Below are 24,941 nucleotides of genomic sequence, written 5' to 3'. Positions count from 1 at the left end.
AGCTGGGCTGTGGCCAGAGAGCAACTGTGTGCTGTGAAGTCCAGTCCCCATCTCTGCCTTGGCTTGCACTCCTGGATGCTGGGGACACATCCTCCCTGGCACTGCTGTCTCCTCGGTGTATACACCCTGCGCCTGCAGCAAAGAAATCATAACAACCTTTTCTCAAGTTGGACTCTACTGTAGTTTGAAAATGACCAAGGAAGCTGGGCTTGTAAAACCAACCTAATGCACATCCTGAATGGAACTGGCACCCTGTATCACCTTTCTTTCCTAGAAGGCCCACAGCATTTCCTGTGCATTCCCTAGGGGAATCATCATGGTATCTAGCCTCTCCTTTGCAGCATCTAGCTGTACCATCAGCTTCACACAGGCTCTGCACCCACCAGCGTCTTTCAATTACTGTATAATTAATGTATAAAATAAGCGCTCTTTCCCCAGGGCTTGCCTACCACATTCTCTCCTTGGTGGCAGCCCACACCAGCCCACCAGTTATACAGCCAGCTCATGGCAGGGCCCCCAAGACTGCCTTGTAATTAGCATGATCCTGGGGCACAGTCCCCTTGTGGGCACACAGTTTTACACAGCCCCTTGCTGGTTTGTACTTCTCAAATGCTGACAGGCATTCTGAAGACAACTCCCACTAGACTGGAGATGATGCACCAAAGAGGCTCTCCATGCACTGCTGCGTCAGGCTCTGCTTCTTCCCATCTCCCAGAGGTGACGTGGCCTTTGACCTGTATGTGCAGGGTAATGGACCATCTGACCCAATACCACAGCCCAGCAGAGTAAAGTTTCTGAGAGGAAAAAGGCAGTGGAGGGGGCAGAGGACTGCTTTAAGGGAAACACCAAGAAGAATCGGCAGCTAGGTTCATGCCCTCCTGAGCCTGGGACCCAGGTGTGCACAGCTGCCGAAGGGAAGACCTTCAGGATGGGTACTCACTCCTGCAGGGGCCACCTCATCACACAAATGGGAAGAAGAAGCTGAAGGGCAGCCTGGCGTTGATGGTGGGTGGGGCTCGGAAGCCTGCCTCTGCAGGGGCTGACACATCCACAAATGTCACTGTAGTGGAAATGACGATGGTCCTCTCAGGCCGTGGGAGGGGCTGTAAGGAAAAGAGAGTCGGCACCCTCATCTTCCTCACTCGCCTGCCCTCATGGCCAGCCTGAGTCTGGCAGGTGTGTAGAGTCCCTAAGGCACTCTGTGGCTGAGGAGCACTCTGTGGCTGAGGAGCACTCTGTGGCTGAGGAGCACTCTGTGGCTGAGGAGCACTCTGCTACAGACTATTCACTGGTTTAGTGTTCACAAGAACTATGGCCAAAAATACAACCTGTCAGTCTTTTTAAGTACAAGTTAAAGAATGATCATGAAATTGTTTTAGGACTCAAAATTAAGTTAGGCTTGATGGCACATGCCCGTTAATGCTCAGGAGCCTGAGGCCAACGGTCAGTTTGAGACCAGCCTAGGCTACATGAGAAGATGCAGCAGGCACAGTAGCATGTGCCTACCCTCCCTGCATGTGGGGACTGTGACCCTGCCCCAGAGCCCCACTGTGAAGGAACAGAAATGCAGAGAGTAATAACCTAAGTAATAAACTTTCCCATCACCCTTGCTGTCATCTGTGTTCTGTCTTCACTGCTCCTTTTATTACTTCAGTGCGAGGCTGGAGGTTGTCCCAGGTTAAGAACAGGCCTTTGGATGTTCTACGTGGTAGTTCACACCTTTAATCCTGGTACTTGGAAAGCAGAGGCGGGTAGATCTCTGAGTTTGAGGCTAGCCTGGTCTATGAAAAGAGTTCCGGGACAGGCTGGGCTACACAGAGAAACCCTGTCTTGTGGGGAAGATGGGCCTACCCCTGGGCCACACCGCAGCCCCTGGGGAGTGTTGCCAGCAGGGCCTACCTCTGGAATGGAGAAGAGCTGGGCGGTGACATTCACGATCCTGGCCTGGGGGTTCGGCAGAGACCCATACTTAGTCCATTTTACCTCTATACCCAAAGCCACAGGAAGCTGGCAAGAGCCCTGCCAAAGAAAACTAGATTAAGCCCGAATATCACACAACCACAGTCAGACTAACTCTGCACTTGAGCATTTTAATTATAAAATGTTTCCCAATTACAGAATGTTCAGAACATGGGGGTGATCGTGCCATACTAGTGCAGGTACGAGCAACTTCACAAAACCTGGGCTACTAAAGCACTCTGTGCTACAAATGCCGTTTCACCAGCCCCTCCTATTCCCAAAGCCAGATTCACTATGGAGTTGTGAAGTCCCGCTACCCAGTGGTGGGACCCTCAGGGCCTCCACTGGCCCTCACCCACCTCAGAGATGTTTCTGGTCACTGGCTCGGGGTCAGCAGTGAAAAGGTGAACTTGCTTGTATCTCATGTTAAAATGCAAACAGGAAACACAAGCATTCTTTTATCTAATTTCACCACCTAGCAATGAGGATACATCTTTAGGTGGAGAGATGACTCTGCATTTAAGAGCATTGGCTACTCTTAGGACCACCTAGGCTCAGTCCCAGCACCCACATGGCAGCTCACAGCCACCTCTAACTCCAGTTCTAGAGGACCCAACACCCTCTTCTGGCCTCTGCAGGAACCAGGCACCACCACATGTGGACATACATGAACCATACACATTTTGAGAAATTTATGTGTATGAGTACACTGTCACTGTCTTCAGACACATCAGAAAAGGGAATCAGATCCCATTACAGATGGTTGTGAGCCACCATGTGGTTGCTGGGAATTGAACTCAGGACCTCTGGAAGAGCAGCCAGTGTTCTTAGCCACTGAGCCGTCTCTCTTGCTGATAAAGGAACTGCAGAAGCTGCAGTAGGCAGGAGCAGCCCCCAAGCTACAGTACTTGCCTAGATGTTTCAATTTCCACATGCATTTTTCTAAATTATGTCCTGGCTAAAAAGCTAGTAGACCTTCTAAACTGGAGACTGCCAAAAGCAGTCACGGGGTTCCTTAGCTTACAAATGCCTTTTAGAAACCTTGTCACTGAACTGGCTTGCCAATATCCAGTTGCTAGGAGCTGCTGCAGGTGCAGTGGGTGTGAACAGCAGATGCCCTGGGCCTGCCTCCCCTGGCACTAATGACTAGTGTCTTTACCCAGTGCCAGGAAGCTAACAGCCATGCCTCAGGTTCACTGAGGCTGAGCACAGGGTTAAGTGATCCTTGGAATAGGGATCTGGTGAGGTTGCTCTCCCCACTGAGCCCCTCCTTATATACAAAGCGGATAATGAGAGGCCTGAAGCAGCTGTGACAAGAAATAGCTGGGCAATTAGGGGAGAATGGAGTGCACACCTCCGTTGGGGACGGCCCACACTTTGCTGCTAAGACAAAAGGAAGAGGTGGGCAGAGGAGTCACGTGTGAAGAGGAAGCTATTTGTAGGATGTCAGCTTCCATTAAACTCTTTGGGGGAACTTTGGAATGGAAAGAGCTCTTGTGTGGGTGGACTGCATTACAGTCCAGAGGGCATGGAATGGAAGTAGTGGGGACAGGGGCCACATCTCATGTTCCTCATGTCACCAAGTGCCCGAGGAAGGCTTACTGTATCACTGCCCTGCAAGCTGACTGTCCTGGACTGGAGAACTGCAGGAAGGTCTGGAGGGCCTGATGTCCTGGGTTTTGGAATATTTGCACAGCCATGATGACTAAGAAATGTATGAGGATAGACAGGAAATCCACTGTTCATGTCCACGTCACACAGATAGGCTAGAGAAATTCCAGTGAGCCCAAGTTTGACCATAGTCACCACATGAGGGTAACATGTTGGCACTAAAAAAGTTTCAGGTTTTTGGGTTAGGAGATTTCTCAACCATGTTCAAATATGGTGATCACTTGTGCTTCCAGCTTATGGAGTGGCCACTGTGTCCTGCCAACACCAAACAAACATCCCTCTGGGGTTGAAAAGATGGCTCAGTGGTTAAGAGCACTGACTGCTTTTCCAGAGGTCCTGAGTTCAATTCCCAGCAACCACATGGCTCACAACCATCTGTAATGGAATCAGATGTCCTCTTCTGGTGTGTCTGAAGACAGCTACAGTGTGCACATGTACATAAAATAATGTATAAATAATAAATAAAATAAATAAAAACCCTCTGGACAATCCTGTGTGGTCAGTGATAATGTTTCTGGGGGGGCTCTCGTAGGCCAGAGCAGACAGACATGGCTCTGGCAGGCCTTACTCTTCTCCCCCATTCCCTCTGCCTTGTCAAATCATTAGATTACATCCCTAACGCTAGCTATCAAAGTATTGAAGTTGGAGCTGGAGAGATGGCTCAGGGGTTAAGAGCACTGACTGCTCTTCCAGAGGTCCTGAGTTCAGTTCCCAGCAACCACATGGTGGCTCACAACCATCTGTAATGGGATCTGATGCCCTCTTCTGGTGTGTCTGAAGATAGCTGCAGTGTACTCAAATAAATTAATTTAAAAAAGAAAAAAGTATTGAAGTCCAGCAATCAAAAACCCCCTTTAGCTGCCCGAATTAACATACCCAATTAAAATGAAACACTTCATCCCTTATAAACTTCCATTTGCCTATGGGCCTTGTCTGTCTTCTTTCTATCCAGCTATTTGTCCCTGCAGGGCAAATATCACGCCCCTAGCCCCCAATCCCTTCTTCCTTTCCCTTCTCCCTCACCCTCTATCTCCTGCCCTTTGTCCCTCTGTGCCGAGAACTTGGTCTTGGTCCTATGCTCACATTGGCCCTCTCAGTTTCCACACTACAGGGAAGCAAACAAGTTTGAAAACTACTGATCAAAGGCATCTAAGAGCTGGAAAACCTACCCAGCTTGGATACAGGCCCCTCTCTCCCTCCTTAGTACCTCCCTCCTTCCCTCCTTAGTACCTCCTTCTCTCCCTCCGCCCTGGTGCCTCTCTCACATGTGGCCAGCAGCCTCACACTCTTTACCTTCATATTAGAGGAGTAGGTGACAAAGTGCACAGGCACCCAGTCCTGCACATCCTGGGCTCGGGAGTTCCCAAACGCAGCCACGAAGTCAGGGAAGGCCTGGCCTCTCAGCAGGTCCTGCATCTTTTGTGCCAGAAGCCCACATGGGATGGTGCCTGTCAGCCTTTGGGAAGGAAAGAGAGGCCAATGGAGGAAGGCACTGACACCTCCAAGTCACACCACCAGCCTTTATACTTCTGTCCTTCCTTCCTCTCCAAAAATGTGATCCTCTAGCTGCTGATGTGGCCCTGCCTTTGGGGCATCCTGGTCACGGAGCTGGAAACCGTTTGTCAACCTGTGTCCCATCATCTCTCTCTCTAAACACCGTGTCATGGGCAGAAGCCCAGCAACACACTGGCTTTCTCATATCCTGTTCTCCTGAAGGGTGCTGGAACATCCTGGCATCCTGAGGCAAAGTATTAGGTGGGGCTCTTAGGAAGAAACACTGATCTGAGAACTGAGCTAGCAATCAAACTAATAACAGAGTCACTCCAAAGATGTGGGAGGGCATGGGGTAAAGGAGAAATGAAAGGGACAATGAGAAGGGTTTGTACAGAGTAGGAATTCAGCACAAATACAAAAATCCAAAGATCCATAAATGCCATTACAATACTCAGAAGACTGAGGCAGGAGGGCCAGGAGTTTGAGTCTGCCCTGAGCTATGTAAGGCTAGGGTCAGCCTCTACTGTGTGAGGGAAGAGGAAAGACTGGTGGTTCTGCTAGTGACATGTGTGCTAGCGACGTGGTTAAAATCGAAGGGTGTGTGCTCTCTGCCACAGCCACTCACCTGAGCTGACAGCCAGACTGCACATTGTAGCCAAACAGCACAGGGGCCCGGAGCCCTTCGCTGGCAAGGCAGTCCTGCTCACCTGTGCTATGAAGAATAGTAAGTTGTCCTTGTCTGTTTGTTGTCTGAAGAATGCCAGACATTCACAGACTGTTAAGGGACTGTCAACAGTTCCAGAGCAGCCATACTGTCTAAGAAGAAAATGGCGTCATGCATGTTGTGAGACATGAAGGAGACCAAGCTCCTCCAGACCCCTGGCCTGTCACCAGGAGGGGACAAAACATGCCAGTAAATCTCTTCTTAAATTGGCTCATCTCCAAAACTAATTCCAGCCAGCTGCAGAGGCTCCTCAAAAGGCTGAGGAGGGTTTCACATTTGAGGACTCCCTGAACTACAAGTGAGTTTGAAATCAGTCAGGGCACCTCGCTGGAACCTTGTTTCAAAATGAAGTGTAAGGAGTGGGCTGGGGCATAGCTCAGTGGCAGAGTACCCTCCTAGTATCTAAAGACTTGACTTAAATCCTTACCAATACAAAAAAACTATTCATATTTCAAAGGTGCTCAGTTTGCTTAGGAGTCTCTGCTTAAATGTGACCTGGCTGGGTATGGCAGCACACGCCTGTGGTCACGAGGCTGAGACAGGAGAATTCTCTATTCAAGGCCTAGGCCACAGCCAGCCTGAGACAGTTCGAGAGAGAGATTACAAAAGTACACGAATGAACCAAAGATCTGACCTTCTGCCTCTAGCGGTCCTTTTAAACACACTGTCATCTTCCTCAAAGCACCAGACTCTGCTTAAACCTGGCCACACCACATTTCAGTGGCCCGGAGGAAGCTCTGGCTAAACAGGTACCTCCTTCCCACAGGCTGCCCACAGCCCTCTTGCCAACAAATGCAAGAATAGCCCACTCATCCAGACAGGGAAGGTGACCATCTCCACAGACCCTCAAAAAGGATACCCCTTCTGAGGCTGAAAGCCAGCGGCCAGCGGGAGTCCCACCCTGTAACCAGGGTTGCCACTGAGAGGAACAGGCTTGGTGCCATGCTGAAAGACAAGGTGTTGACCTGAGCAACATTATTTAGGTAAGAGCGGGGGCAGCACAGTACTCGCTGTAACATCTGGAAGAACAGCTCCCTCTGTTCTGAAGTATAAATATATCCCAGGGAGTGGGAGGACAGCACTCTGTGAGGCTGCAAGGCACGGGACAGCACCCGGCTTCCAGGCAAGCCCCACACGCTACTGCAGCACAGGCTGGGAGCTGGGTCATGCTTCTAGACTGACGGTGCTGCCCCCAGAAGCCAGGCTTTCCTCAATCTGGCATCTAAGCAGAACTCTCAAACTCACCTGAATAAAGCGAATCTCAAACTTCTGCTGCAGGAGACTCACTGTGCTGCTCAGTGTCCCCAGAACAAGGGAGAGGCCAGCTTCCTGGACCTGGCCTGTGGCTGTGTACAGCAGACTGTACTTCACCTGGGAAAGAATGGGGCTCAGCAGCCATGTTGCCAACTCTAATGAAGCAGCCAAAGAGAAGTCACGCCCCCACCCAAGTCTGCTGTCCAATCACATCACTCATGTCCCATTAGTATCCTAGTATCCATGTCACCTCAACCTATCTGTGCCCAGGTTTTTGACATTTCAGATTAGCTGACTCAAGCACAATGTGAACAGCCTATTTCTGCAGAAATAAGGCCAATCAGATGAACAATAAATTTTGTGTGGTGCATGTTAAGTGTGTGAGTGTGTATGTGTATCCATGCCTGTACATACAGAGGTCAGAGACTGACACTGCTGTCTTCCTCTGTAACTCTCGGACTTATTGCCCTGTACATACTCTCTCACTGAACCACAGCTCTCTTTCAGAGACGCTGACTCGGGATCTGCCTGTCTCTGTCCCCAGTGCTGGGGTTATATAGCCAGTTGTGGTAGCCATGTCTGGCTTTTTTACACGGGTGCAGGAGATTTGAACTTAGGTCTGCATCCTTGTGGAACATACATGCTTTCTCCACTGACAAGAAAACTGTGATGTATTCTTACACTGTGTTAGATTTATGAAGACATGTACGACTGCCCTCGAATGGGAGAGCAGAGCAGCTGAAGCAGCTGGAGGCCAGCACAGTACGGACAGAGTCCCCTCTGGAAGGTGAGCAGTGCCTCTGTGGCCAACAGGCTGGAGTCAGTCGGCTGGACCAGGACACAGAGGCACACTGATGCCTACCTGGAGAACAACGTTGCTGCAGAGTTTGTCTTGCCCAGTGCTGACCAGAGATGGCAACAGGACACTATGCCCTTCTAACCGGGTCAGGGTGTGATTCAGAGACTGATACATTACAGACTGGATCTTGATGGAGACCTGAGAGGAAAAGTATCCTTGGTTATGAGGCTACCACATGTGACATGCAGCACAGGTAACCCTGTTACAGCACCCAGAGCATAAAATGAACACTTAGTGGCAGCAAACACAATGCACAGGACACACACACTACCACACACTGTGCATGCTGTGAGCTCACTTTTGCAAGAGTGAAGGTATTCTGAGCAAAACACACACATACACACCACACATGTTTAAAGGAAACTCATAAAGTATGGTCTAAAATGCCTATTTATCACAGACTCAGAAACAACCCAAAAGTCCATCAGCTGAGAAATGGACCAGTGCCAAGTGTCCATCTGCACAAGGAACATGACTCACACATTAAAAACAAAATCCTCACACATGCTACCGCACGGGTGAATCTTGAAAACATTAAGTATAAGAAATAAGACACTAGGGGCTGGAGAGATGGCTCAGTGATTAAGAGCACTGTTCCCAGAACCATGTTGGAGGACTCCTAACCACCTGTAACTACAGCTCTAAGTGGTTAGACATCTCCTTCTGCACTCTGTAGGGGCTGCTCACACAAACAGACATACACATAATTGTGTGTGTGTCTGTGTCTGTGTCTGTGTGTGTGTATGAGAGAGATATTCAGGACACAGTTTCTCTGTGTAGTTCTGGCTGGCCTGGAACTAACTCTGTAGGCCAGGCTGGCCTGGAACTCAGAGATCCACCTGTCTCTGCCTCCCAAATGCTGGGATTAAAAGTGAGGCACCTCCCACCCCAGGATATAATTTAAAAGTAATAAAAAGAAATATTTTTAAAAGAAATTAAGGGGCTGAAGAGATGGCTCAGTGGTTAAGAGCACTGACTGCTCTTCCAGAGGTCCTGAGTTCAATTCCCAGCAACCACATGGTGGCTCACAACCATCTGTAATGGGATCTGATGCCCTTTTCTGGTGTGTCTGAAGACAGTGACAGTGCACTCACATACACTAGTAAATAAATAAATAAATCTTTTTAAAAAAGAAAGGAAGAAGGAAAGAAAGAAAAGAAACCAGACACATACCTGCAGATTCTATTCAATATGAACATTCCAATGCACAGAAACCAAAGTGGTTATCAGGGACGAGAACTGAAAAACCTATGGAGTGACACCTAAGGGACATTGGAATTCTTAGAGTGATGAAAACCTCCTGGGCTTAGACTGCAGAAATGCTGACACAACCTTGTGATGACACTGAAGGGCACAGCACTGGTCACTTTGACAGAAGTGCCAGCATGTGGGAGAGTAAGGTTCACAACCCAGCACCACAGAAGGGAGAGAATGCATGGCACATTATAAATACACAATTCCACTGCACAGCCACCTGCACATGTGTGCACACACACACACACACACACACACCAAGATTAACCAAAACATAGAGCCTACACTCCTTCTCAGGTTCACAGCCAGCAGCCCCGCTTCCTCAGGAGATGCAGCCTGCCATCCAGGAAGCTCACACACAGTGCCTGGCTAGGCAGCAGGATCAGGGAATGACAGAGCCAGATAAAGTTTCTAAATAGTATTAGGAAGCCTGGATTGTGAGCAGCACAGAAGAGTGACAAAGCAACAAGGACCACTGAGGACAGACAGGATGCTTCTGATGAGGACTCTCCAGGTCAATTCTTGGAAGCCACTATTTGGGAAGGCTCCCGAAACACCTGCTCTTTACACTGTCTCCAACTTCTGATGAAGTGTTTATAATTTGACCTGGCCAGTGCTGAAGCCACCACTCTAGAAATAAAGACACAGCCCTTCTGTGCCTACTCCTATGACCAAGGCAACCTACAATGCCCTCCAGGGCAGAATCACTCGCTCAGGCGTGTGTGGGGGACAGTGTGGGACATGGGTGACAGGAAAAAGGCAAAATCTACTCTGCACAACTCTATGACACCAACATACCTCAAGCTTGAGTCAAGTGGGAAACCCTGGGCTGTGACTTAACTATCTCTAGTTAAAATCAACAGGCCATAGGATGCTATCCAGCTCATGGACCAGGCCAGTTTGAACTGGTAGAAACAGGCACTTTCTAGAGGCTGTGTCACAGAAAGGCCTGACACATCTTGTTTTGTTTGAGAACAGGATCTCACTATGTTGCCATGGTTGTCCTGGAACTCTCTATGTGAACCACACTGGCCTTGAGCTCACAGAGATCTGCCTGCCTCTGCCTTCCAGTTGCTCAGAGTAAAGCCATGTGCTTCTATGCCTGGGTAAAATTAAATCTTAAAAAAAAAAAAAAAAAATCAGATAACTTGAGGAATGTGGTACCTGTGGTTGACCTCTGGCTAACAACTTTTGTACATACAGGTATGCATCCTCCCCACCCCATCATCACTAAATCACACACACACACACACACACACACACACACACACACACACTCACACACACACACACGGCGGGGGGGGGGGGTCCTGTATACTTTTACCTGTGTCGTTGAATTGGGTACCTAGAAAAAATAAACCACAGCTACGTTAGGCACAACAAACATGAATCTCTATGGCCTTTTCAGACTTCAGCTAAAGGCCACACTCATCATCTGAGATGCTACTGACATGACACAGATTCTCTGCTCAGGACTGGCCGTCTGCATACTTCCATCTATGTGGTAACCACTGCTCTTCCCTCTGCTGTGTCTCTTCCCTCAGCAGCACAGTTCCAGAGGAAGGAGCTGGGGGAAGAGAGGAACAGCTTGGTCCTGCCTGATGTTCCCCCTGCACCTGTCTTCACGGCAGGGTCATATCCCTGGCATAGAAGGTTCCAGGGCCTGTCTCCAGTCTCCCAGGTCAAGCCTCGGCCTGATGGTAATATCACACAGCTGTCCTTCCAAAGGTTTGCCTTCCCACTCTCATGGCTATGTACCCTATGAGGTCAGGTGTCCCCTGGGGAAGTGACAGACAAGATACACTTGGGGAACCCTGTACTGAGAGCTACACCTTGTCATACTTGAGGACAACTTGAGAATTCAAACTTATTAGAACTCAGGCCTGTAGGACCAACTTAGAAAACATAAAGGATCCAGGATGGGTGAGCAGCTCTGAATATGGCAGCCCAGGCTGCCTTACCCTCCACAACCCTAATAAGAACTTAGAAACCAGGAGTGGCCTTGGACATAATCCCATGGTTGAGTTATCTCTTCCTCTCTCCAGCCCTCCCTCTCTGTCAAGTAGGCTAGGTCCTTGCTCACTGGCTGTTCCAGCTCTGCCACCAACTCTAAGGAAAATGGCCCCCACACCCCCCCCACCCCATCCATTGCTAGAGCTTTCCTGATGCCTATCTCTAGGCAGACATGCACTTCTCTCCCCTGCTGCTCCTGGGAGCCCACTTGTTATAATGCTGACAGACTGTTAATGTCACACTGGATAATCTCTAAAATTGTGAGCAGTCATTGAAGACCTGACTTGCTCAGCTGCTCTCAAGACAAATAAAGTAAATTTTAAAAATGAATTCAAACAAGATACAGCCGGACTACATACAAATGTTAGAAAGATCACCCGAGCAGCCACTGACGCCCAGGTGCACTAGAAAACACACCTGGGCCAGGCACATGCTGAGATCACGCTACCTCTTAAAGGGCCAGTCAGTTCTGCTTCCAGATGCCTCTTACCCTCAGAATGGCAGGGCTGCTGTAATGAGCCATGCTGAGGGCTTCCATCCCTTCACACTCTTCTATGTCCACCCTCCGGCTGCACTGGAAGGCCTGGTTCATCAGGAATGCTGGAAATGATAACATCGAGGGTGTGGGGAGTCAGGGAGGGATACACAGAACATGTTCAGCTCAAGAATGGGAACTGAAAACAGTCATGTAGAAAAGGCAAAATAAGGGCACAGAGGTTAAAAGCACTGACTGCTCTCCCAGAGGTCCTGAGTTCAATTCCCAGCAACCACATGGTGGCTCACAACCATCTGTAATGGGATCTAATGCCCTCTTCTGGTGTGTCTGAAGACAGCTACAATGTACTCATGTATGATAAATAAATAATTCTTAAAAAAATAGAAAAGGCAAAATAAGCTACAACATAAATGCAGCAAGTTTAAAATGGGGCTGAAAAAAATGCGTTTCAACTAGGAAACATACGCACAAAATATCCTAAAAACTCTGGAAGATACAGAGCAGTGTCTCCTTCCGGCTCCCCCCCCCCCCCCCCCCCCCCCCCGTGCCTCAGGAGAACCGTGACTGCCCGCTGAAGCTTTCAGAAATACTATGCAAATAAAATAAAACACATGCGTAAAAGGTTATTTTTAAACAATAAAAAGGGTAATTTTCCCCTTTTGGACACGGATGCACACGTGCTACACTGTTCTGCACGTCTTTCCATGAGCAAGGCACGCACGCTGAAGCCCTTCCAGCAATCCTGAAGGGATAATTAGCGCTCTCTCCCGGATGCAGCATAATTACTCCCCAGTTCCCAGCTAATGGCCACAGCAGTTGTCTCTGGCTTGGCTGTTGCTGTCACAATCTGCATGTGGCTCTTGCGTGTGGGCCAAGCCTTCCTTCAGGAGCTCTGGTAATTTTGATCCGTATGTTCCACTGCCTTTGGCAGGGTGTGACCAACTGTTCCACCAACTACCGAAGGAGCGTATGTCTCTCTATAGCTTCAAACTTTTTGAGCTCTGGCAATCTGAAAAGTGGAAATGACTTCTGAGCTTGGCTTGTTTGCTTTTTGAGACAAGGTCTCACTATGAAGCCTAGGCTGGCCTCAAACTGGTGATCCTCCTTCCTCCACCTCCTAAGAGGTAGGGTTTGTGGCATGCTCACCTACTAGACTTCAGCTGCTTTTACCCAACATTGACCTCCTACGTCAGGAAGAAGCTTCTTCTCAACAGCACTTGTTACCCAGGGCTCATTATAGTTGCTCACAGCTGGCTGAGGGTTAGAGAGAACCATGGCTTTGCCTTCTGTAGCCCAGGCCTGAGCCCTTGGCTTCTCTGCTCTCCAGGGAGCAGTAGGTTTGACCCAGGCTTGAGCACAACGGTCTCAGTGTTCTCACTGTGGGAGTCAGAACAAGAAGTCCTATGCAAGCAGGCATGGAGCCTGGCATCCCAGACCTGGGGAGGCTGAGGTGGAAGGACCAGGTTGATATACATTGAGAGACCATGACTCAAGAAACAAACAAGAGCCAGGCATGAAGGCACACGACTTTAATTCTAACTCGGGGATGGCAGAGGGAGGTGCAGAGGCAGGTGAATTAATCTTTTTAAGCCAGCCTGATCTATGTATGGAGTTCTGGGCTAGCTGGGGCTATATAGTGAGACAGTATCTCAAAACACTAAAAAAAGGGGGGTTGGGGCTAGACTGATGATGGTCCAGCCACTGAAGACTAGATTTACAACCAAAAATTTTAAAACAAAAACAAAACTCAAAAAAAAAAAAAAAAAACAAAAACAAAAACAAAAACCAACAATAAAAAAGAAACTAAAAGCCTCACCATTTCCACAACTGAAACAAAGCAGGGATATTAGCATGGCTTCAAGGGGTAGTGTGAAAACAATTTGAGTTTTGTTTTGTTTTTAAATTACGTTTGACTTGTGGGTGGATGTGAAAGGCAGAGGATAGCCTATTGTAATTACTTCTCTCCCTCCAGGACATCAGTCTCAGAGATAAAGTCAGGTAGCAAGGCTCGGTGGCAAGCACTTTTACCTGCTGAGCCCTGTCACTAGCCCCTTGGTGGAATCAGCCTCATGCAGACTGATGACCAGCACACATAGATGCTTAATCAAATTGTGTAGAGAGTTGCAACACCTGGCATGGGTAGCTACTGTTGCAGGCGCTTGCTACAGTGTTCAGGCAGTCACTGACAGGCTAGAAAGGACCTCCTCAGGTGGTGACCTTTGCGGTACCGGAGTCTTTGGGTTTCCAGCCTGTGTAACTGGCAAGCTTCAGTGGCCAACAGGAAGCACAGCAGCACCCTCTTACCTGCAGGGTTCTGATCTGCACACAGAGATGACGTGAGAGGTGAAGGCAGTTTCAGAAATGACCCCGAAGATGGGCCTGCAGTCTGCAGAGGGACTCCGTACTGCAAACACAGCACCCACAGGTTAGAGAAGGTGCTCCTGCAGAATGCACTGGACACATGTCAGTGCCCACAGAGCTGGGGATTTGGGGACACAGTATTGAGCACAGTCCCTGCCACACAGAGCTCGTATATAGCTGTGAGTTTGGGGACACAGTGCTGAACATAGGGGGCTCATTCTCAGCTGTCAACCACATCCACACACACCTTTTGAAAATAAATTTTGTGGTAGCACACACCTTTAATCCCAGCACTCAGGAGGCAGAGGCAGATGAATCTTTTTGAGTTTGAAGCCAGCCTTGTCTACATAGTCCCAGGCCAGCCAGGGCTACATAGCCAAAACTGCTGTGTAACAGTTTCCTCCAAGACTGCAGGAAGGTTCCTTAAGTAGGAAGGTAAACAACTCAAAAAAGGTGTTTTTTTTCCATTTTCTATTTTCTGTGTGTGATATAACCATGTGCATGCACACGGACACACCTGTGTATGACTGCACGGACACATGGAAGCATGTGCAGATCTGTGCAGATGCAGCTTGAGATTGATGTCAGACATTTATCACTCTTGCCCACCTTATTCAGTGAAGCAGGGTCTCTCAATCAAACCCCAGGGGCTTGTAGGTAAAGCTAGTCTGCAGCTAGCTTGCCCTTGAGGGTCCCATGCCCACCCTTCAATGCTAAAATGACAGGAAGGCCATCACACCACCATCAGTATTACATCGAGAGTGGAGATTTGAACTCCTGTCTTCATGCCTGTGGCCCAAGTGCTCAACCACTCAGTTATCCCAACATCCCTCTGTTCTGTTTTGAAGCAGGCTCTCAATGTGGCTCTAGCTGCTTTAAATCTGAGCTCCTGCTCCTCCGCCTCCCAAGGCTGAAGTCATAGGTGGGTACCAGCCAGTCCAGCTTTTAAAGTTGAAGTACATTAAGGAGCCATATTTTATGGGCTTGCTAATGAAGGGATATAAAATAGCACGCAGGTTCCTACTGTCTGTAAAACTAAATGTGACCTGGTACGCAGAAAGCTCACTCCCCATCCAGAGGAAGGCTTCAATCACTCTGCTACAGGCTCCAGAGTTCAAGAGAACAGAAAATTCCGCAGAGACAGAATTCAGTGCAGAACTGACCTCATATCGTGAGTTCAGACTCTGAACACTCAACTTGAATTCTCATGATCTTTGACAGAGAGGCGCAGCAGCCACTCTCTGTGGTGTCGTGTATGTCCCAAGGGCAGGCAATTTGGCTTTATCCCTTGAAACTGAAATTAGCTTGTAAGGATAAAGTATTTCAGGATGTATGAACAACAGCCATCAGGTTGTTGGCTTACCTCATATTTAGTGGGCTGTGGGCTATCTGATGTGACTGTGGAAGGAACACCTGATTCGGCACTCAGTGAAAAGCCACCTGACGTTCCCATCAGTCTGTCAAAATTGTCTTCGTTGGGCACTTCTGGATTGGCAAAAGACAGCGCAGGCTTGTCTGTTTGTAGGCAAAACATTGGAAATCAGCAGAAATGTATGGAGTATGTGACAGCTCAACTTTGGAAACCACAATGAGTAGCAATGAGACTCCTATAAGAAAACAATCTTTCAGGGCTGTCTAGACAGTTTGGCAGGTGAAGACGCTTGTTGGCAGGCCTCCCAACTTCAGATTGATCCCCAGGACTTACACAGAGGAAAGGGAACTGATTCTAAACAAGTCACCTTCTAACCTACACACACATGTATGCGAGTGTGTGCATGTACACACACATATACGCACACTATATTTTACAATGTTTTCTTGTACTTTTGCCTCTCCCAGGACTTCTTGAGGTTTGTTAAATGAACGGGATCCCTGATCATCATGAATTTGAGAACACTGGTTTATACAATGAGTTCTAAGCCAGCAAAGCATCCATGAGGAGACCTTGTCATGAAACCTCAATAGACAAGCAGGATCACTCGACTGGGCTGCATCTAACTGTGTGACAGTAATTGCTCTGAAGGCCTACAGGGAAACAACACAGCAGAAGCCAAGGGTCAAGCTGGTCACTCTGTCCAGCACATGGATGAGAGTGCTTCTTCCCCTTTCTAGGGGACACTCTCTGTGGGTGGCTGTTGGAAGGTAAGACTAACTAACTCTAACCACTTCCTATGCTGGGTATGAGTGGAGAGGAAGAGGCAGGCTCCATGTCCACTGTGCTACTATTATGGCTTAGACAGTCACTGTCACTTGTCACTTTAGATAAACACATTCCTCCAGGTCTTTAGTCACAAGGGAACTAATGCCAAACATGGAAAGACATGGGAATGAGATCATGACACTTAGCTGACAGGGCCATGAGTGGGCCTGGTATCCTGAGAAGCGCTGGGGACTAACACACTTGCCTGAGTTGACTGTTCAGGTTAAAAATAAAGATCCTGTATTCATGCAAATCTCCTTAGTAAAAATAAAAAGAAAAAGGAAATGGAAACCACAGGTAATATTTAAAGATGGAACTAATTTTTAACTACTACTCTACAAGGAAATAAATGTGCATGCACACACACGCGCGCGCGCGCGCGCGCACACACACACACACACACGGGCATGCACAACTTCACACAGCCAAACAGGAGATGGGTGCTTTAAATGCAACTGAGTAAGGAGGTGTTCTTCCATACAGTAACTTAAAAGAAAAACAGAGCTTCACAAAATCTATCAAATCCAAACACTTACAGTTTGAAATATGGATGCAGAAGATGGAAGGGTTGATCTGGTCAATGAGTTTAAAGTCCCGGTGAGGCGGGTCCGCTGTCAAGTTCATTGAGTAGAAGGCTGCCTTCTGACTACAGAACTGCCTATCACCCCTGAAAGTTAATGAAAGCAACAGCAGGTTTTCAGTCCACAGTCTAAGCCAGATGATCCTGATCTCCCAGATGCCTTCACTACAGAAATAAGGACTGCAGGGAAGGTGACGAAGGCATCAGAAGAGACTCCATGTGGCTTTACGTGGTGACCCTGAGGCTTTGTTTCTGTCTGGTGTAACAGTGCACAGCTTTAATCCCAGCACCGAGGTGGTCAGGACAAGTGAGTCTAGGAGTTCAGGTCCATTCAGCAAGTTCCACATCAGTCAGAGCCACACAGTGAGACCCTATCCCAGAAAACACAACAACAACAACACTGTGTAAGGGGAGCCTGCTGGGTGTAGAGTGCAGAACACTTTCCAAAAACTTGGACAGCGTTGAGATCATGACATCCTGGGAGCTGGAGAGATGGCTCAGTGGTTAAGTGTTTACCGCTCCCGAAGAGAACTTAGGTTCAGTTCCCAGCACCCATATCAGGCAGCCCAGGCCTGTAACTCCAGTTCCAGGGGTTTTGATTCTCTTCTGGCTTCTGTAGGCACCGCATGTATGTGGTTCCCGTGACACAGGCAAATACACACAGATGCGCATGAGTGAACACACATGTATGCATGCATACACACACACACACACAAATAAAGACATAGTAGGATGTTTGAGTATTTCTATTATGTGCATGTGTGATGTTTTTTCCATGCCATGTATGTGGAATTCAAGACTCAATTCTCTTCCTACTATGTAGGTCCTAGAGATTAAACTCAGGCTGTCAGGAAGCACCTTTACCCACTGAGCCATCTTGCCCTGCTCTCTTCTCCACCTTTTCTACCTCAGCTATCTGTTGCCCCAATTTCTGGTGCCCAACTTGTGGGTAACCTTCACACAACACAACTCAGACCATCTTTTCTAAAAAGCCTTCCCTGGCCTAGCTGAGGCTGACCTTTCCCTGGTGTTCCTCAGGGTCCTGCCTTATCCACTCCTCTCTCAGCCAACAGTAAGCTCTTCAAAGTTGTATCGGCAGCCAGGCAGTGGTGCACATCCTAGCACATGGAGGCAGAAGTAAGTGGATTTCTGAGTTTGAGGCCAGCCTGGTCTACAGAGAGAGATCCAAGATAGCCGGTGCTATACAGAGAAGCTCTATCTCAAAAGACACACAGACACACACACGGGAAAGCATCATGGAAAACTCAGCTTTATGTCCTTAGTGCTAACAGTAGGTGCTCAAAAAAGTTATAGAAGGTAGCTAATTATAGAGTGTCTGCCTAGCCTGTGCCAAGCCTTCCTTGTTCTATCCTTCGACCTTCTGCCCTGCAAAAAAGGCCAGGAAGAAGCAGGGGCCAAGAGCTTCCAGCTTCTAGCTTGGCGTCTGCCTGAAAGGCTGAGAATAGTGGAAGTGAAAGCAGAACTCTATTAACCCAGACAGCCTGAGAGTTAGCAAGGAGCACACACCCCAAGAGCCCTGTGCACAGTAGGGCTGTGCTCTGCCACTATGTGGTGTCCCAGCCAGTCGAGCCAATTACACGGTAACAGCTGGGTGGCACTGGCTGCATCAATGAGAGATTCCTGTGCTCACGAAGGTCCCTTCTGATGAGGACAGATTGACTCAGGATGCTCACCAGCAGATTCCAAGTCATTATACAACGGGGTGAGTTGGTGTCAGTCAGCAGACATAACAGAACCTTTATGGACTGAAGTCTGTATAATGGGGCACTCCACGGACTGGCACTGGGGCTTTTGCTATCTTTTCTTCCTTTCTTAAAGATAAGGTCTCCCGGTAATTATCCAGGCTAGTGCCCATCACCAGGGCTCAAGTGATCCTCCTGCTTCGGGCCTCCAAGGGAGCCGAGGCTACAGGAGAGTTGAGTTTAATCTGGTTCCTCTGGTGGGGGGGGGGGGGGTGGAATCACAAACAAAACTCATTTTTAAAAAATCAAAGTCTTTTCCTGAGAGATTTAGCCCTGATTCTCAAATCGGGGATCTACCAATGAGGTCTGTTTTTATAAACACGGCTCTACAGACCACAGGCAGACCTGCTCATTCGAGGGACTAGCGGCAGCTCTGGTTCGGCTGCAACACACACCATGTGACTCGTGAAGGCTAACCTGTTGCTTAGCTGGCCTTCTACAAAGCTGGCTGGCCCTCCCTACGTTTCAAATACTCTATCTAAAGTTTTCCTATTTGAGGGTCAACAAGATGCCTCAGAGGGTAAAGGCTCCTAATGAGTTCAATCCCTGGGATCCACATACTAGAAGGAGAAAATTGACTTCTTCAAGTTGTCCTCTGACCTCCACATGAGTACCACAGTATGAGCATACACAAGCACAAGTAAGTAAAAATGGAATTTTAAAAAGCTGCACAAGGCCTGGAGAGATGGCTCAGCAGTTAAGAGCACTGGCTGCTCTTCCAGAGGTCCTGAGTTCAATTCCCAGCAACCACATGGTGGCTCACAACCATCTGTAATGGGATCTGATGCCTCTTCTGGTGTGTCTGATAGCTACAGTGTGTGTGTGTATATATATATATATATATATATATATATATATATATATATATATAATTAATAATTCTTTAAAAAAAGTTGTATAGGAACTGAGTATTATTAATCTAAGCACTAGGGAGACAGAGGCAGGTGGATCTCTGAGTTCACAGTCTGCCTGGTCTACACAGTGAATTCCAGGGCAGCTAGGGCTACATAGAGCAACCCTGTCTCAAAAATGTAAAGGGCCAGAGAGATCACTTATCAGTTAGTTAAGAGTGTGCCGTGCTCTTGAAGGAGAGCTGTGTTTGTTCCAGAGGGCCCATGTTGGGCAGCTCACAAACTCCTCTAACTCCAGCCCCAGGGGATCTAACACCCTCTCCTGGCCTCAGCAGGCAACTATATTCATGTGCGTATCCTATTCCCCAAAATACACACATGCATACACATAATTAAAAACAAAAATAACAAAAGGCAAGGTGGTGGACATCTTTAATCGCAGCATTCAGAGGCAGGAACAGGTGGATCTCTGTGAATTTGAGACCAGCCTGATCTACATATAAGTTCTAGGACAGCCAGGGCTTCACAGTGAAACCCTGTCTTAAGAAAAAAATAAAGTCAAATTACCATATTTTAATAAATGGTACTCCAACTCAAAAACAACATTCTTGTAGGGCTGGTGGGGCACACTTGTAGTCCCAAGACAAGAAGACTGACTTTCAAGGAAGGCTAATCCATGCTCTGGTCCTGAAGGCCAGAGAAGGATCCCCTTCAGCCTAGCTCACAGTGTTTGAGGGCAATTCAGTTTCTCCACCAGGTTGATAAAATGGTCTCTCATGGGAAGAGTCTACTGTCCTTCCAAAAGGACTAAGCTTGGCAGGTGGCTGTCCTGCACTTCAGTCGGCTCTCTCTGCAGCAAGCTGGTCCCATCCTGAATGCATAAACCTTTCCAAAGGAAAACCTCTGAAAACCAAGCCGAGATCCATAAGAACTGACCACATCTTCCACTTGTACTCACATGAGAACATCTCTGCCATTTCCCAGGCACTATGAACTGAGAATCCTTGCTTCATTTACAACCAGAGAGGTGCACACAAAGCATCCTGACTAATTAAAGTCTACATAAAGAGCTGATACAGGAGCTGGGGAGGTGGCTTAGGGGGGAAATGCTTGCTTCAGAAGTATAATAAAAAGAAAAGACATCCACCAGGGATTTAAAAACAAAAAACCCAGGCTCTGGTGTCTATCTGTAAACTGGGACTGGGCAGAGGCAGAAACAAGAGGTTGCTAGCTAGCTGTCTATCAGGTGTGGGGGTCAGGCATGGGGCTGGGGGTGAGTTCTGCGTTCAGTGAGAAACCCCATCTCAAAAATGAAGATGGAAAGCAATAAATGAACAGTTCCATGTTTTCCACTAGCCAACTCGCATGTATGCAAAGACAGCACAGACAAGCACATACACACTCACACAAACCTGGGCTATATGAGACTATTTCACAGGTACAAACAGGTAACACATTGTGCACAGCTCAAATATTAATTTCCAAACTTCATAACACTCTAGACAACATGCATGCCCCTTCATTTCCCACTCTGTTGGGCAGCTCCATAGGGACAAGCGACTGCTTCTGACAAAACAGGACTCTGCACACAGGGTTTACCACACAGGGCTTCTGAAGAGTGCGGAACATGATTCCTGTCCCTAAATCTTATCATCCTGGCCAAATGGCCATCAAACCTCCCTGTCATATGCTTACGTGACAACTGGAACTGAGCAGGCAGAGAAGACGCTGAAATCCCCGGGGCTGCAGTCAGGGTCACAACAGCAGTTGACATCACACTGTGCTGGAAGCAGGTCACAGACACACAGAGCAGCAACTATGGAATGGAAGAGGACAGTGGGGCTTCAGAGGGTAAGTTGGCTGTTACTGCTCCCTGCCACTGAAGGAGTCCAGAAATCCATGACACAAAAGTATCTGGTTCCTATTGGGGGAAAACTTGCTCATGGATTTAAGTCACTTCAAGTACCCCACCCCAGTGTCTCTCTAAGGTGGCTGCAGATGCCTACACTCCTTTAGAATAGATTCCAAGGAAGGACTGATGCCAACCCTGTTCCTTCACTCACATGCAGTCATTGCTTTGAAGCTGAACTCAAAGTCATCTGAACCTGACCAATAACCAAATGTTTCTACTTTGGTTTAAGATGTCCTTTAAAAAAAAAAAAAGATTTATTTTATGTATTCGAGTACACTGTAGCTGTCTTCAGACATACCAGATCCCATTACAGACGGTTCTCAGCCACCATGTAGTTGCTGGGCATTGAACTCAGGACCTCTGGAAGAACAGTTGGTGCTCTTAACTGCTGAGCCATCTCTCCAGCCCTAAGATGTCTTTTTTTAATTGAAAAATTTACAATATAGGGTGATGCACTGATGACAGGATACTACAACATGGTGGAAAGGCAGGAACACCCCACCCCCCAATCCCAAGAGCAACTTGGACCTTATCCACTCTGACAACCACTGTGACTCTTAAGGACTTCATTGTTAACTCCATTTTGCAGGTAGAGAACGTCCATAAGAGCAGAAGAGACAGCCTCCTCCACAAGTCTCAGAGCTCAGGGTACCAAGCGCACTTGATTGACTGTTTCTACTTATTACTGACTTAACTGTCCTACTCATCCTGTCTGTCAATGGAGAAATCCCTCTGAAAGAAAGAGCTGACAGAGGGACTGGAAAGAGGCTGGGTGACTAAGAGCACTGGCTGCTCTCCAAGAGGATCTAACTTTGGTTTCTAGGACCACATGGCAGCTCACAACCATCTGTAACCCTGGTTCCAGGGGAGCTCATGCCCTCTTCTGGTCTCTGCAGGTATCAGGCACATATATGGCACACAGATATATATGTAGGCAAAACTCCCATTATAAATCTCAAAAAAAAAACAGATCATACAACAACCAACAATACCAGAGCATGAAAATAAACTGAATTCATGGCAGACTACTGTGGAGAGGGGGGAAATAATAAATTCAGGGCTTAGGTCATTTTGGTTTGTTTGCCCTTTGTTTCCTGAGACAGAGGCTCATTTAGATCAGGTCTCTAATCCCCCCACCTCTGTGCAGAAGATGCAGGATCAAAGTGTGTTCCTCCAGGTCCTCCCCAAAGCTAAAGTGTCACTGAATTTTTTCTTTTTTCCTGAGACGGATTCTCTGTGTAGCGCTGGCTATCCTAGAACTCACTTTGTAGATCAGGCTACCCTCAAACTCAGAGATCCTCCTGCCTCTGTGCCACCCAACCCTCCCCAGGATTAAAGGTATGTACCACCACCACCCACTTGGCTTGTTTTTTTTAAGAATTATTTATTTTGTTATATGAGTACAGTCACTGTCTTTAGAAAACACCAGAAGAGGGCCTCAGATCCCATTACAGATGGTTGTGAGCCACCATGTAGTTGCTGGGAATTGAACTCAGGACTCTTGGAAGAGCAGTCAGTGTTCTTAAACACTGAGCCATCTCTCCAGCCCCTTGTCCTGAACCTTAACTGTAATGTTTTGTTTCCTTTTGGGGGGGGGGGCAAAGAATTAAAGCCAAATGCTGATAGGATGTCATGGCATTATTATTTGTATGCACAAACGGTTTTAAGATAAAAAACAACATGCTCTAGAGATGGGTGGCATGTTGGGAGAGCCACACCTGGGAATCTCTGCAACTGGAAGGCAGAGTCAGGAAGGTATCAGGTTATAGGCCAGTCTGGGTCACTTAGCAAAACTGTCAAGAACAAAGTTAGGAAGGAAGAAGGCAGGAGACTGGAATGGTTCTAGAGAAGGCTGGAGAGATGGCTCAGTAGGTAAAAGCACATTCTGCTTGAGTACAGGCTCCAAGTTCCATTCCTAGAACCCAAGTCAGGCAGCTCATACACCAACTCCAATCCCAGGGGCGCTGAGGCCCTCTTCTGTCCTCCAATACGTACCCCCCTACACACACACATATACAAATATAGACACATAATTAAAAATGTTTTTTAAGTTTTAGAAATCCCCCCATGGTATACATGCTCTGGAAAGGCACAAAGGGAAAGGGAAGTTTATTGATAAATGCAAAATGCTTTCTTAGTCTGAAAGTTAAATGTACTCCTTCTAGACAAAGTCCTCTCTAGCCATGGACAACTGTGCATGCTCACTTAAATAACGCCACAAATCCCTTAACTGGGATGGGAGAAAAAAAGAGAGAACAAGAAGGTCCACCGCCTCATGTGTTTCAAATTACAACAACGAATTGTTGTCCAATCTTCAGACCCCTGGAGGTAAGTAGATGAGGATGAAGCTGACGTGTTTAATAACTCCATCTAGGGAGGTAAAAGGTCTAAATCACACTTCATCACCCTGCAAATGTCTGCTGAGCTCTCTCTCGGTAATATAAACAGCACTTGGATGCTCAAGTCTGTGTGTCTGCTTGGAGAGGACTAAGATCTACTTCGCACTCTTTCTTCTATTGCCTACAACTCATCCTGAAGATTTCTATCTAGTACTCCCTCCAGAGTCACCTTCTGCACCAACACTCCAGCAGTCTGAAATTATGTGGAAAAGGGGGTACCTTAGCCCCGCTCTCCACATTTGTGTGCTGGAGATCCCGTCTCCGCCACAGGGAGGCTGAGAAGGGTGGAACTTTGAGCGGTTATCATTTTCAGTACGTTCTTACTGCTCTACCCGCTCACGGAGTTAGCACTTTGTACCCACCGTCCGTGACCGGGATTGGCCTGGGGCCTGAGAGCTCCGGTGCCCTGGGAGTTCCCGGGGTTCTAGGCGACAGGGAGGGATGGAGAGTGGCGGGGGTGCCCTTGGTGGAGTTGAGATCCTCCTTCGTCACTGCTGGGGTGGCCGCAGCCGAGGTGGCAACGACCTGGGTGCTCGAAGAGGTGCAGCAGTTTAGAAGCACCAGCAAGAGCGGCGGGAGACCCCGCGACCCCATGGCCTAGCAGAATGTCCCGCGCCAGAGAGCTAGGCCTGTCTGTTGCCGGGCAACAGTCACAGCCGAGCGCTAAGCATCACGGGAAAGGGCCCGCAAGGCCAAGCTAGTCTGCAAAGAAAGGTGGAGCCTGAAGTCAGGCTCGAGGATCTCGAAAGGGGCGGGAACTGGGCGGGGCCTGGCTGGCGTCAGAGAGGCGGGGCCGGGACCCTTGGGGTCAGATCCTGAGACTGCTGTTTCTAAGGAGCCCTCCGAAAACCTAAAGATGTAAACTTGTGTTGTGACACTCTGTGGGCTGCGTGGTTGTTTCGAAACTGTACTTTCCCAGCTGCAGCCTCATGGAATTTGAAGCGAGTCAAGACTAGGGCGGAGCCTTGAAGAGAGTATTTCTATTAAAAGACGCGCAGCGGATGTTTTGAAACGACTTGAGTCCTTTAAGTAACATTAGACCATCTTGAATTTCTTATTACATGTCACTGGCTTTACTTTCTTCGCGTTTAGATACATCGCAGGGGGTCGCCAGACCACTTTTATCCACGTATTTATGATAAGAGAAACAA

At 48.0% G+C, this 24,941-nt stretch overlaps 1 protein-coding gene across 1 annotated transcript; it reads right to left on the bottom strand.

Moving 5' to 3' along the window:
- Window positions 1-9: 9 nt before the first annotated feature.
- TCTN1 (tectonic family member 1) lies at window positions 10-24,416 on the bottom strand. The gene is made up of 15 exons (XM_080940821.1): window positions 24,153-24,416; window positions 21,175-21,295; window positions 16,822-16,952; window positions 15,449-15,600; window positions 14,029-14,128; window positions 11,719-11,828; window positions 10,540-10,560; window positions 7,965-8,099; window positions 7,094-7,219; window positions 6,708-6,793; window positions 5,750-5,890; window positions 4,924-5,086; window positions 1,900-2,019; window positions 941-1,103; window positions 10-132 (listed from the first exon to the last, which is right to left on the bottom strand). Exons 1-14 carry the CDS (start codon window positions 24,382-24,384, stop codon window positions 960-962), a joined length of 1,782 nt encoding a protein of 593 aa, XP_080796947.1. The 5' UTR covers window positions 24,385-24,416; the 3' UTR covers window positions 10-132; window positions 941-959.
- Between the last annotated feature and the right edge of the window lie 525 nt (window positions 24,417-24,941).

The sequence above is a fragment of the Micromys minutus genome, assembly GCF_963924665.1.
Source record: "Micromys minutus genome assembly, chromosome: 29".
Taxonomy (NCBI): Eukaryota; Metazoa; Chordata; class Mammalia; order Rodentia; family Muridae; genus Micromys; species Micromys minutus.
The sequence above is the reverse complement of the archived record's forward strand: the minus strand, read 5'-3'. Positions and strand labels throughout refer to the sequence as shown.